This window comes from Phaseolus vulgaris, chromosome 11 (genome assembly GCF_000499845.2).
Source record: "Phaseolus vulgaris cultivar G19833 chromosome 11, P. vulgaris v2.0, whole genome shotgun sequence".
Classification (NCBI taxonomy): domain Eukaryota; kingdom Viridiplantae; phylum Streptophyta; class Magnoliopsida; order Fabales; family Fabaceae; genus Phaseolus; species Phaseolus vulgaris.
The window spans coordinates 4181794-4194089 of NC_023749.2; the positions used below are offsets into that span (position 1 = coordinate 4181794).

The 12296-nt window shown below is 34.1% G+C and overlaps 1 protein-coding gene across 1 annotated transcript; it reads right to left on the bottom strand.

The window, feature by feature from the left end:
• Positions 1-1737: 1737 nt before the first annotated feature.
• Positions 1738-4098, bottom strand: LOC137830663 (polyol transporter 5-like). Its single transcript, XM_068638129.1, has 3 exons — positions 3875-4098; positions 3305-3651; positions 1738-2871 (listed from the first exon to the last, which is right to left on the bottom strand). The coding sequence occupies exons 1-3, from the start codon at positions 4005-4007 to the stop codon at positions 1819-1821; spliced, it is 1533 nt and encodes a 510-aa protein (XP_068494230.1). The 5' UTR covers positions 4008-4098; the 3' UTR covers positions 1738-1818.
• Positions 4099-12296: the final 8198 nt, after the last annotated feature.

The window sequence follows — 12296 nt, forward strand, 5'->3', positions numbered from 1 at the left end:
GGGACACAAATCTATATATTATATAATTATGAATTATATAAATTGAAAATAAAGATTTATATGCACTAAATATGTTTAAGTTTTTTTTTAGCAAAAAAAATTTTTCATGATTGGTTAAAAAGAATTTGTTCCTTATTTTTATAATCATAATAGAAATTTATGCAATAAATTTGAGTTTTTAGAAAATTAATGTATTTTTTCTTTTTAAAATTGCGTTAAACCTGTGTCATAATTTTCATAAATCTAACAAATATGTTTAAACATTTAACCGATAAGTGTCTTACGAATGTCGTAGGAGTGTTATGTCTGACACGTGTATCCGACACGAACATCCCATTTAAGAAAAGTGTCTGAGATTCATATATATATTATTAGGGATTGGAGGGAGGTTACCTCACTTTCACTATCCAGTTGTGGACCCTCTACTAGGGTTTCCTTTTCAATAGGCTCCTTTGCGTACATCCATTTTCATGGAGTCAACGTGTCTAAAACCAATATCACATGCCTAAATTTTTGCTCCTATTGTTTATGACAAGTTGTAAGAAGGTAGGATAGATAAAAAAATAAGAAAATGAAAAAAATAAAATTAATTCTATTGTTGATAGATCGAATCATCTACTTTTTAGTATGCATGTGCCATTACCAAACACATGCTATTCTTTCAAATAATTATTAATATAATCACTGTACGATTTTTTTTAATATTAAGATTAACTCAATAAATTATGATAAACTAAAATTAATATTCGATATTAATATTAACATAATTTATATACATTTTGGGATAAAAATATATATTTAATAATTTTTATTATTTTCAATCACATACTATCAAACACTGACTTAGATATTAAAAAGTTTTTTTATAAATACCATTCATTTTCTTATTGAAGTCAAAGAACAAAACTTACTAAGCATCGTCACAGAAAAATATTCAAAATGATTGAGATGAGACTTTCCCACTCATAAAAGAATACATTAAAGTAGAAAAAAAGTTAAGGTTAGACTTGATAGACTTTTCCATTAATCATTTTAAAGGGAAAAAAGTGTTAAAAGTAGTTGAGATATATTGTTTATTTTTTATTAGAGGACAGATTTCGAATAAAAGTTCATCAAAATATATAATAAAAAAAAATATATCCAATACGTCATTTTACATGATACACTGTCTTTTTTACAATACGACAAAATATTAGTTTAAATACAAAAGTATCTTTATATCAAATTTAAGTGTCATTTTTTTATTTGTTTTCCCTTCGTTTTTTAAATCGAATCACTTAAAAAATATTTTTTTCTCTTTTTTTTCTCACTTTTCGTGTCATATAACTTTGTTTTTTTTCCTTTTCTTCATATAAAAACAAAGCATTAAGACTTATGTGTCAGTTAGTTGTCTTACAAAGTTTTATTATCATATTTTCCAGACACTTTATGGGCGAGTATTTATGAAAAAAAATATTATTAGTCATAAATATCTTAAAATATATAAAAAATAAATTCATGAAAAGAGGTGCAAATATATAATTTGAAACTAATATCTCAAACAAGATAATATATAGAGAGAAAACATTAGTTGTTTTTTAACTTTTATGAAGAAAAAAGTTATTGTATTTTCCATACAAGTCTCTTTGTAATCTATTTTTTATTTTAAAAACTACTATAGATTACTCTTTGTAATACTATTTAAATGTAAAAAATTCGAAACTATTACGAAAAGTAAATTTTAAAACTAATACCACCTTCACAAAAATCGATTTAGAAAATGAGGTTTACATTATATAATATAAAATTTTCTAATTTTTAATCGATCTCCAACACAATCTAGAGTTGCGTGAGTTTGGCATTTCCATTTTCAAGTCCCTTGTTGGATTTGAGGTTGAAATTACCGAAAGAGGCTTCCATGTCTTCAAGTGTTTTACCCCGTGTCTCAGGAAGCGCGATGTAGAAGAATAAACCCCCAGTTGCAGCAATACCACAGTAGAGGAAGAAAGTTCCACCAACAGTGATGGCTTTAGTGAGGGACAAAAAAGTCATTGTAATAACCCCACTTGTGATTCTATTCACAACAACACCCGCAGCCACACCCTGCGCTCGCAATCTCAGTGGAAAGATCTCAGCACTGTAAACCCACGTGATGGGTCCCGCACCGATGGAAAACGTCGCCACGAAGACCAACACCATCGTTATGCTCAATCCAATGGCCCACATCGGTTTACTCTCCGACTGTTCAATGATGGTAAAGACGATTCCGAGTATGAGAAACGAGACCACCATGCCTCCAACACTAGACAATAACATGGGACGACGACCCACGCGGTCCATCATAAAAGTAGCAACCAAGATGAACGTGGTCTTCACGAATCCAACGGCCACAGTTGCAAGAAGCTTATGCGTGTCATCGGTCATCCCAGCCTTCTCGAAGATTCTCGGGCTGTATAAAACGACGGCGTCCACCCCCGACGCTTGTTGGAAGCAGTAAATCCCGAGGGCTGCAATTAAGATGTGGCGAATCGCAGGCGTTGGATAAAGGAACAACTCTTTCCATACGTTGTTGCCGGAACTTTGTTTGGTCACCTGAACGACGTCGTCGTTGCAACTCTCTGGGATCCCTGCGGCTTGTTTGATATCAGCTAGCCTCTGTTGAGCTTCTTCCTTACTGTCAGAGGTTTTGTTGAGCACTATCCTTGCCTCTCCCAAACGTCCCTTCATCACCAGCCACCGCGGAGATTCCGGCATCACCAGCACTCCCACCGTTAAGAGTATCGAAGGAATTGCACCGATTCCAAGCATCATTCGCCATCCCAACTTCAATGTCATCTTTGAAAATGCATAGTTGGATATGTATCCAAGCAATATCCCTCCATTAATAAAAACCTGCTAAATCACATTTTCGTAAATAAACATAACTAAATCAAATTTTAATCTATGGACTGTAGGACATGGAGTGTGTAATTCAAAAAATATCTGTTATATTTATGATAATTGTAGTACGTTCTAACACAATTTTAAAAAAAATATATTAATTTTTTAAAAATTCAAATTTATTGTATAAATTGTTATTATGATTATAAAAATAATAAATAAATTCTTGTAATCCAGTCATGAAAATCATTTTTTTTTCAAAAAATAATTTGATTATGTACATAAATCTTTATTGTCAATTTATATAATTTATAATTATATAATATATGTATCCGTGTTCCCGTGTCCTACATTTTAAATATTCGTATTCGTGTCGTATCAGTAGTGTCAGTGTGTATGTGTTATATAAATTTTAATTCAACAATATTTAACAGAAAAAGATGACCTCGGTGAAGGAAGTGAGGAAGCCGCGATAGGAGGCTGGGGAGACCTCGGCGGAGTACACAGGGCCGATCATGAGGGCGTAGCCGATGCCGATTCCCGCCACGAAACGCCCGAACATGAGAAAGGAATAGTTGGGGGAGAAGCCCATGAGAAGTGCTCCGGCGAAGAAGATGGTGCCGGCGAAGACAATGGTGTATCGCCGCCCTAGCCAGTCGGAGGTTCTGCCGGCCACGCATGAGCCTATGAGTGAGTACAGGTTGATGATTCCCAACAGTATCTCTATTTGCACGTCCGACACCTTTAGGTCTCTCTTTATGTATATGGCTGCACCGGTCATCACCCCAATATCTATAACAATAACAAAATATGTATATAACTCAATTTGGATCCAAGCATGCAAACTCATCTTTCTCCAAAACTAAACAAAATCGAGAGAATCCACCAACTATCTATATAATCAACAACAACTAAAACCGCATAAAAAACCCAACCCTAAAACCATTTACAAAAATTTGAACGCATTTTGGAAAGAACAACCGTAAAATGGAATGAATAACTTAACAAGACTCACCATAACCAAGTAAAATGCATGTAGTGGAGGCCAATATAGCGCAACCAAAAGCATACTTGTTGGTTTTGTGCTTCTTGGGAGGATCGAAATCTTCAAGTGTTTTATCAGTTTCAACTACCTTATCCTCAGTCATGTTGTTGACTTAGTTGAAGTGATATCAGCACAAGAGAAAATGTGAGAGGAAAGGAGGGAGACGAGAGAAAAGCGTCTTAAATTGGTAACATGCATCTAATTTTTGGGTGATATATATGTAGTATGAGGACATGTGAAGAGAGAGATTGGGCAGTAAAGGAAAAGATTTGTTTAATACCAAAAAGTAAAATGCATACATTTTTTTGACAAATCATTATAATAATATAATAATATTTTAAATTAAAAATGAATAAAATATAATTGTACTGTGACGACTGAATCAGGCACAATGAGACGACTAAATCAGTCACAATGAGTCGGTCAGAAATTCGACCATTTAATCAATCAACCACAATGAAAAGGTCATGTGACGACACGTGACCGACCTATGACGACGAGCCATGAGTTGACCAAGTCAACAAGGTTAATCTTTGATTAAGGGTTGTTTAACACAATCCTAAACATAAACCAACCCACTAATCTGGTCCACCAACAAAGACCCATTAAGGTAATATAAATAACATAAATTCCAAGAACTAGGTACGTCATTATCTACAGTACTCTGACACCCGAGTCCCGACACACTAACTGACTTGAGCGTTGGAATGTCTTCTGCAGGTATCATTCTAGCGTGTGAGACCAGACAACCGAGAGGAGGAAGATGAAGCAGGAAGTAAGCAGTGACAGTATTCGACCGAAGAGAATGGAAGAACAATCGTTTTCTAGGTTCCAACATCTATTCGAAAACAATAATTAAAATATTAATTTATTAGTAAGTGAAGTGGGAGTATTTTACTGTCTGTATTGTTATCATATAAAACCCCATATTAAATAGATAATGATACATTGAGAATCTATAATTTTTTATATAACAGTGTTATAACTCTTAATTTTATTATTTTAATATATTTTTATATCATTTAAACTTACTTTTTATTATATATATTTATTTTTAATCTTATGTATAAAACTCCAAATATTCTCAAATCATTTTCCTTATTAAATAGACCAAATCGGCATGCATAAGCCTTTGTCACCATAAACTAAAGAAGAGTGTCACATGGTGGGAGTAAAATCCCCAGCACTGCTTCCTACCTACACAAATCGCTGTCACTTTGTATGCCACATATATATTTTGTTTCTTTCTCAAAATCAAAATGAATAAGTGCAACTGAATAAGAATGTCTATCATAATAATCATGATAGTCCTACAAATCATCATACGTGTGTATACATTTTATACTTCAAACTCAATGTACTGTTGATGACTGAAAACATTGGCAATATTAGAGATATAGTAGACTTCACCTATCGAGGTTATATTGAGGCCCAGATAATGTTGAAAACTTAGAACAACAAAATAAATCTTAATAATATTTAAAAATCAATTAATGGCTTAATTCATTCGAACTATTATAGATTAACTTTAAAAAAAAAGATAATTTGAATTTAATATGAAGAGTGTTCTCGTCTGTCTAAATAGATGAACATCATTCATTATTATATTATTGTGCAGTAGTTAGCAATAAAAACGTAATAAACCATATATCATTGGGACAACGAAAACTGTGTCTGTCACATTCTGGCACCCATATAGTCCACAAGTGTGAGCAGTGGTTTAATATTATTTTAATAATCAATGTGTGTGTATGAATGATCATACTTATGTTTCTTTCATTTCTTTTTTTTCATCTCTTTGGGAAACCAACCCACCTTCCACTATGTATGGAGAAAAATGCGCAAATGAGTTGTTTCACATACAATCGCTTAAAAGTGACTAAAATAATAATATTTTATTTCTGTTGTGGAGTTTATAAAATATTCTGAAAAGATTTAAAATTTGGGTGCTTAGATTATATATTGTGAATTTAGATTAAAAGATTTTGGAGTTTAATATGTTCTCTTGCATATTCTTTGTCTGAGTTTTTCTCAATTACTCTTTAGTTCTTCATTCTCGTCACCTTCTCCAACATCCAACATTTGATAATGACGATTCAGAGTTTGATAACAATGATGATTAACGTATATTACTTTTAATAAATTATAAACAAACATATCATCATTACATAATTATACTAATATTATGAACGGATAATTTTTCTAGAAAAATTGTTAGGACTAGAGGAGGGATGGTTAGATTGTTAGGCGTGGCAACCGAGACGTGGAGTTTCTACATCGATGCACGATCATCTAGCTATAAACCTATGAAGCATCCCTTATTCTGGTATTTTATCACCGTTTAATCCTGGTAGTCCATATATTTCATCTCATTCCTCGACATCGTCTTCTAGCCCATCTTCCTCCACCCCCTCGTCCTCTGGGCATGGAGAATTTCAGTATGCTTATCCAGACCGCACTATATCACCTCATCACACACATATATTTCATCATCTTCACACCCTCCTAGTATTCCAATACCACTAGGGCGATCATTCTTTGTTCTGACTTACCATCAAAGTGTCCTTGCACCACTCCACCAGACTTTGAGTTTTCCATTCCAGCCTACCCTTGGTACATTTGTGCAGCCCACCCTTGGTACATTTATGCAGTCCACTCCTTATTCCATTGTCCACACCACATTTTCTCCCTCTGTCCTGACTATTGTTGGCTTTGTGCAAGGCCTCTCTGACCATGTTGACCATGATGTCGTTGCTATTTCAAAGGATGACCTCCCCATTGAGGAGGTCCAGCGTGACCCTACTAGTAGGGTCATCATCCGACTTCTTGGTAGAGGGTAAGTCATCCTAAATTTATATTTATTTTTATCTTCAAATTACAATGTCTGTAATTTGATTTGTTTATATTGTAGTTGGACTCTAAATCATTATGCTAGTGAGGCCATTGGACATTGCATTCAGTCTCAATTTAGAGGTCCATATCATCATTGTGATGCCATGACTGAGGAGGACAAACTGAAATGGTGGGTTGACTTTCAGGTAATTTTAATTTTTAATTACAAATTCATATAGATAAACCAAAATGGAAAAACTAAAACGAAACTTGGGCACCTCAGGATGAGTAGCAGATTAAAAAGGTCTATGAGTCTAAAGTCAGAAAACGACTTTGTGACATGTTGACCAAAGTCAGGGCAAAGGGTGTTCGACCTACTTGGATAGGCGAGCAAGCATGGGTTGAGCTTCTAAATTATTGAGATTCACAAAAGTTCAAAGATAAATCAACTCAGAATATAGTGAATAGGGTTTCAGCTCATGGTGGAGCATTACACTGCACAAGTCGAAAATCACATACAGATATTGCAGTGACCTTGGTAAGTACTCGTCACCGTCTTACATGAAATTCATTTCACATTTGCAACCTATATTGCTTCTAATTGTACAACATTATTAGGAACGTCAATATGGTCGTCCCCCAGAACTTGATGAACTATATATGGCCACCCACATAAACAAGAAGGGTGATTGGATTGTTACTCGTGCTCGTGAAACTTATGTAAATTATTCTTTTAACTTTTTATATATATTTTTTTAATTTCCTAAGATTTTCATCTCATAATGACCTATGTAGGAAAAATATCATGAGTGCTTGAAGACCCTTCATGTAAATAGTTCTCAGGACTTTAGCACTGATGTTCATCAACTTGATCCTACAACAAAGCTTTAAACTTGGTAGGAAGTTGTCGGCAGAAAGACTAAAGGTCGAGTGTATGGTACGACAAACTTGACTACTAACTTTCGCCAAGGAGTCTCTTCCCTCACTCAACCCTTTGCTTCCGGAATTTCACAATCTGATCATGTGATTAAAAATCAAATACTTTGTGTTGAACTTAGTATGTGGGGTCAAAAATATGCACATTTAGAGGACAAGATGAAGGTTATAAAGGAAAAGCTTATCTCAATGGAACGTGACAAAAATGTTTCCACTGGCACAACTCAATTCGACCACGAGTATGATCCAGAGGAGGATGACTAGCTTGTCCCTTAAAGTGCATCCTAGACTGTAAGTTTAATTATTTCACATTTTTATTATATACTAAGTATTTTAGTTATTTACATTTATTTATTCACATTGTTTGTATTTTTTTTACAGGTTATCACATATCACATCACTATTGGATCCATTTTATATTTTCATTTACATTCTTTTTATGTAATTGAATTATCCAACATTTTAAGTTTTAGTGCTTTTAGTTAAATTTTAAAGTACAATTTTAATTTTAAGTTTTGTTTTAAGTATTCATATTCACTTTAAGTATTTGGATGGATGAAATTATCTGAAGGATTTTATTTAACTATTTGAATGATTTTTGTATTGTGAATGTGGTGTGAATGATAGCAATTTGTTATTTTGAATTCTGAAATTTGATTTGGTTGGTATTTGTTGTCTTAAAGGATAAAATGGCTAGAACAAAAAATAAATGATTTTTTTTGTTGCCCTTTATGCGTCGGTCAAGCCCACACAAGCTTTTATTTTTTTATATTAATAAATTTATGTGCGACCTTTGCATGGGCCAGACCGACACAAAATCTTATGCCAATTTTTTTTCCAGTTCGGGACGCATAGGTGATTTTGTACATATGCATCGATTTGGCCCACCATAAGCCGACGCTATTACTTCTCTTTTACGTCTGCTAGTTTCGTCCATTTTTTGTCGGTTTGATCCACGCAATACACTAGCCGATGAAAATATTCATTTACTTCCACGATTTTTTCTTCGAATTGTTGGTCCACGTACATTCGACACTTAGGGGTCAATTTTTACTTATTTTCATTCGTTTTTATCTGATGAAACTTCATGTTTTCCTTGTATTCATATGATAGTCATTATTGTATAAGCATTAATTCCATACAACAAGTTAGGGTGATTTTTGAAAGAGATCTCATCCATAAAATAGTGAATAGAGACAACTCAATTGATGCATTATGTGGGGTAAATAAGTTTAGAAAAGGTCCACTCCTACCCATGCCCTGGACAATCATACAGTATATGCAGGCATCAATATATATGGAGCATAATAATATATAGGCTTTATGGATGACGCATACTAGAAAATATTTTTGTTTTAAAAATTTAGAGCATGTTTTATTTGGTGTTAAAAAATGAAAATTAATTTGAAATAATTTTAACTTGAACATAATCATAATTTTAAATTTGATATCTAAATATACACAAGTAGATGATAGATTTCTATAATCATTATAATGATGTGAAAGTACACTTTATTAGTAATTTTGTTTATTTATCATATTTAAAATAAATAATTTGTGGGATACATGTAGAAAATAACTCTTAATGTGAGAGGAGTATGAATTGTTAAAGAACGTGTAGACAAATAAACAAATAATTGATTAATATTAAGGAATAAATAGTAAATAGGTTAAAGTGCAGTCTTTTCTTATGGTAAATGTTATTTGATAAGAATAATAGTTTCAGAGATTTATATTCATTAACATAAAATAAGTTTTTTTTTCCTTAATATAATTGTTTTTTCTCAAATTTTATTCATAATGGAATGAAGAAAGTGCTGAAATTGATCATCTTTTTATCTTTCTGGGTTTTTTTCTGTTTTGTATGGGCCAAGCCCAATTGCGTCCCGATTGCATCGTCAGGGTGTATTTAGCATATACACATTTCTCTTGTAATGAATCAATTGAAGTTTAATAAAAGTTTTTTTTCTTCTGTGATTAATTACTGTGGTTAATCTCTCTCTGCCCCTTTACCACCGCACACCGCTCCCTGTTCCTATCCTTTTTTTCACTGCACCGCCAATTGCCATGTACAAGAAGCACATGAAGAACCTTCAAAAATCCAAGATGGTATCAGAGCGGGTGTAACCCGCTCTGCTCTCCGCTGCCAACGGTTCTGTTTTCCTTTCCCTGCTTATCCTTTTCTTTCTTGTTTTCTTTTTCTCGCATTTGTCTCCATGGCTGAAACCCAGGAAAATCCTTCGAAGAATGAACAACAAAATCCCGCTAGTGCGTATTATCTACACCCGGGAGAAAACCCTGGGATGGTCTTGGTCACGCCACAATTGGATGGTTCGAATTACCATTCCTGGAGCAGAGCGATGAAGAGGGCTTTGCTCTCCAAGAATAAATTCAAGTTCGTCAATGGAGACCTACCAGAGCCATCCCATAGCGACAATCAATATGAAGCATGGGAGAGATGCAACATCATGGTCATCTCTTGGATAACATGGAGCATCACGACCCAAATCGCACAAAGCACGGTGTATATAGACAATGCGAAAGAACTGTGGGAAGATCTCAAAGAAAGGTTTTCAAAAACCAACCATTTTCGTGTTTCAGATCTTCTACAAGAAATAAATTCCATCAAACAAGGGGAGAGAAACATTATAGAATATTACACTGACTCTAAGACGCTGTGGGAAGAACTTGATGCCTTGCGCCCCTTACCTACCTGTGTCTGTAAGGTCAAGTGCAGTTGTAACATGATGAAGACCATGTCCAGCTATAGGGACTCCGAACGGGTAATGTGTTTCTTGAAAGGATTGGGAGAAATGTATAATGTTGTTAAAACGCAAATTCTTTTGACAGAACCTCTACCAGGAATCAACCGTGTCTTCTCTTTGGTTCTTCAACAAGAACGTCACTTGAATGAAGGCATGGGGGTAGATACAAAGATAATGTTCAACAGTGCCAATCAGAAAATCAACAAGAGCAACAACACCAGTCAAGGTGGGCGTAGTTATGGAAGAGGAAGAGGAAAAAATTATGGAAAGCAGTGTTCTTACTGCCACAAGATGAATCACACTGCTGACGAGTGTTATTCAAAACACGGGTTCCCACCTTGGATGAAGCAGAAGATGAATTACACTGCAAACACTCTTGAGAAGGAGGGTGATTTGGTGTCTGAGACTGAAAAACAAGCACACAATGAAACTCTCAATGAGCAAATCTTTAAAGCCTTTGGACCGGAGCAACTTCAACAACTGATAAACATGATTCAAGATTCAAAGAACAAAGACAAGGTGATAAACAACACCATAGGAGATTCTTTTGCCATAAAAAACAACATAGGTAAGAGAGGTATGCACTCTTGGATCATTGACACTGGGGCTACAGATCATGTAGCCTGTTCCCTCTCTTATTTCACTAGCTATTATAAAATTAAACCTGTAAAAGTTAAGCTTCCAAATAATCAAATTGTTACTGCTGCATGTGCTGGAACTGTTATATTGGCTAAAAACATTATTTTGTATAATGTTCTATATATACCAAATTTTATGTTGAATATTATCTATGTTCAGCGACTGACAAACTCTTTAGGATGCCAACTTCTTTTCTCACAAAATGCTTGTCAGATACTGGAGAAGACTACTTTGAAGATGATTGGTCGAGCTGAGATCAAGAAAGGTCTTTATCAACTGTGTGCAGATAAGGAAGACAGTCTTGTTTTTTTCTTTCATAATGATAACACTTTTAAAGTTGTTGAAAACTTGAACGTTTGGCATTGCAGAATGGGTCATCCATCAAATAAAGTTTTAGAAAATTTAGCCAAGAATCATGCTAGTATACATGCTAATGACATAACTGTTTGTGCTCCTTGTCATCTTGCAAAACAGCGTAAGATCCCTTTTCCCCTTAGCAAAACTAATAGTCAATGCATTTTTGATCTTGTGCACATGGACATATGGGGTCCTCTAGGTGTTTCCTCCATACACGGACACAAGTATTTTTTAACTATAGTAGACGATTTTAGCATATATGCTTGGATACACTTAATCAAAAGTAAAAGTGAAACTAGAGAGCATATGCAACGTTTTTGTCACTTATGCTAAAAGTCAATTTAATAAAGATATTAAAACTGTTAGGACTGATAATGGAAAAGAATTTTGTTGGAAGGATTTCTATGATAAGCATGACATAATGCATCAAACTTCATGTAATGAAACGCCACAACAAAATTCTACTGTTGAAAGAAAACACCAACATGTTCTTAATGTTACTCGCTGCATAATGTTTCAATCTAATTTGCCTAGAGCTTTTTGGTCTTTTGCTGTTGTGCATGCTGTCCATTTAATAAACCGTTTACCCTCACCTGTTATTCAAAATAATTGTCCTTATAAGCTTTTGTATAATTGTGTGCCCGATCTTTCTGATATCAAAGTGTTTGGTTGTTTGTGCTTTGCTTCAACTCTTGAACAAAACAGAAGCAAACTTGATCATAGAGCACGAAAGTGCATCTTTCTCGGTTACAAACAAGGAACAAAAGGTTACATTGTTATGGATGTGCATTCTAGAGAAACCTTTGTATCCAAAAATGTGATTTTTTATGAGACTTATTTTTATGATTTAAAAGAAAGGAATG

Bases quoted from the DNA above. Each gene is read 5' to 3' on its own strand.
- LOC137830663 (XM_068638129.1), bottom strand. From the start codon at position 4,007: ATGACTGAGGATAAGGTAGTTGAAACTGATAAAACACTTGAAGATTTC. The intron at 3,652-3,874 runs GTGAGTCTTGTT...TTATTGTTATAG, and splicing joins ATGCATTTTACTTGGTTATG to ATATTGGGGTGATGACCGGT. The intron at 2,872-3,304 runs GTCATCTTTTTC...GTGATTTAGCAG, and splicing joins TCCTCACTTCCTTCACCGAG to GTTTTTATTAATGGAGGGAT.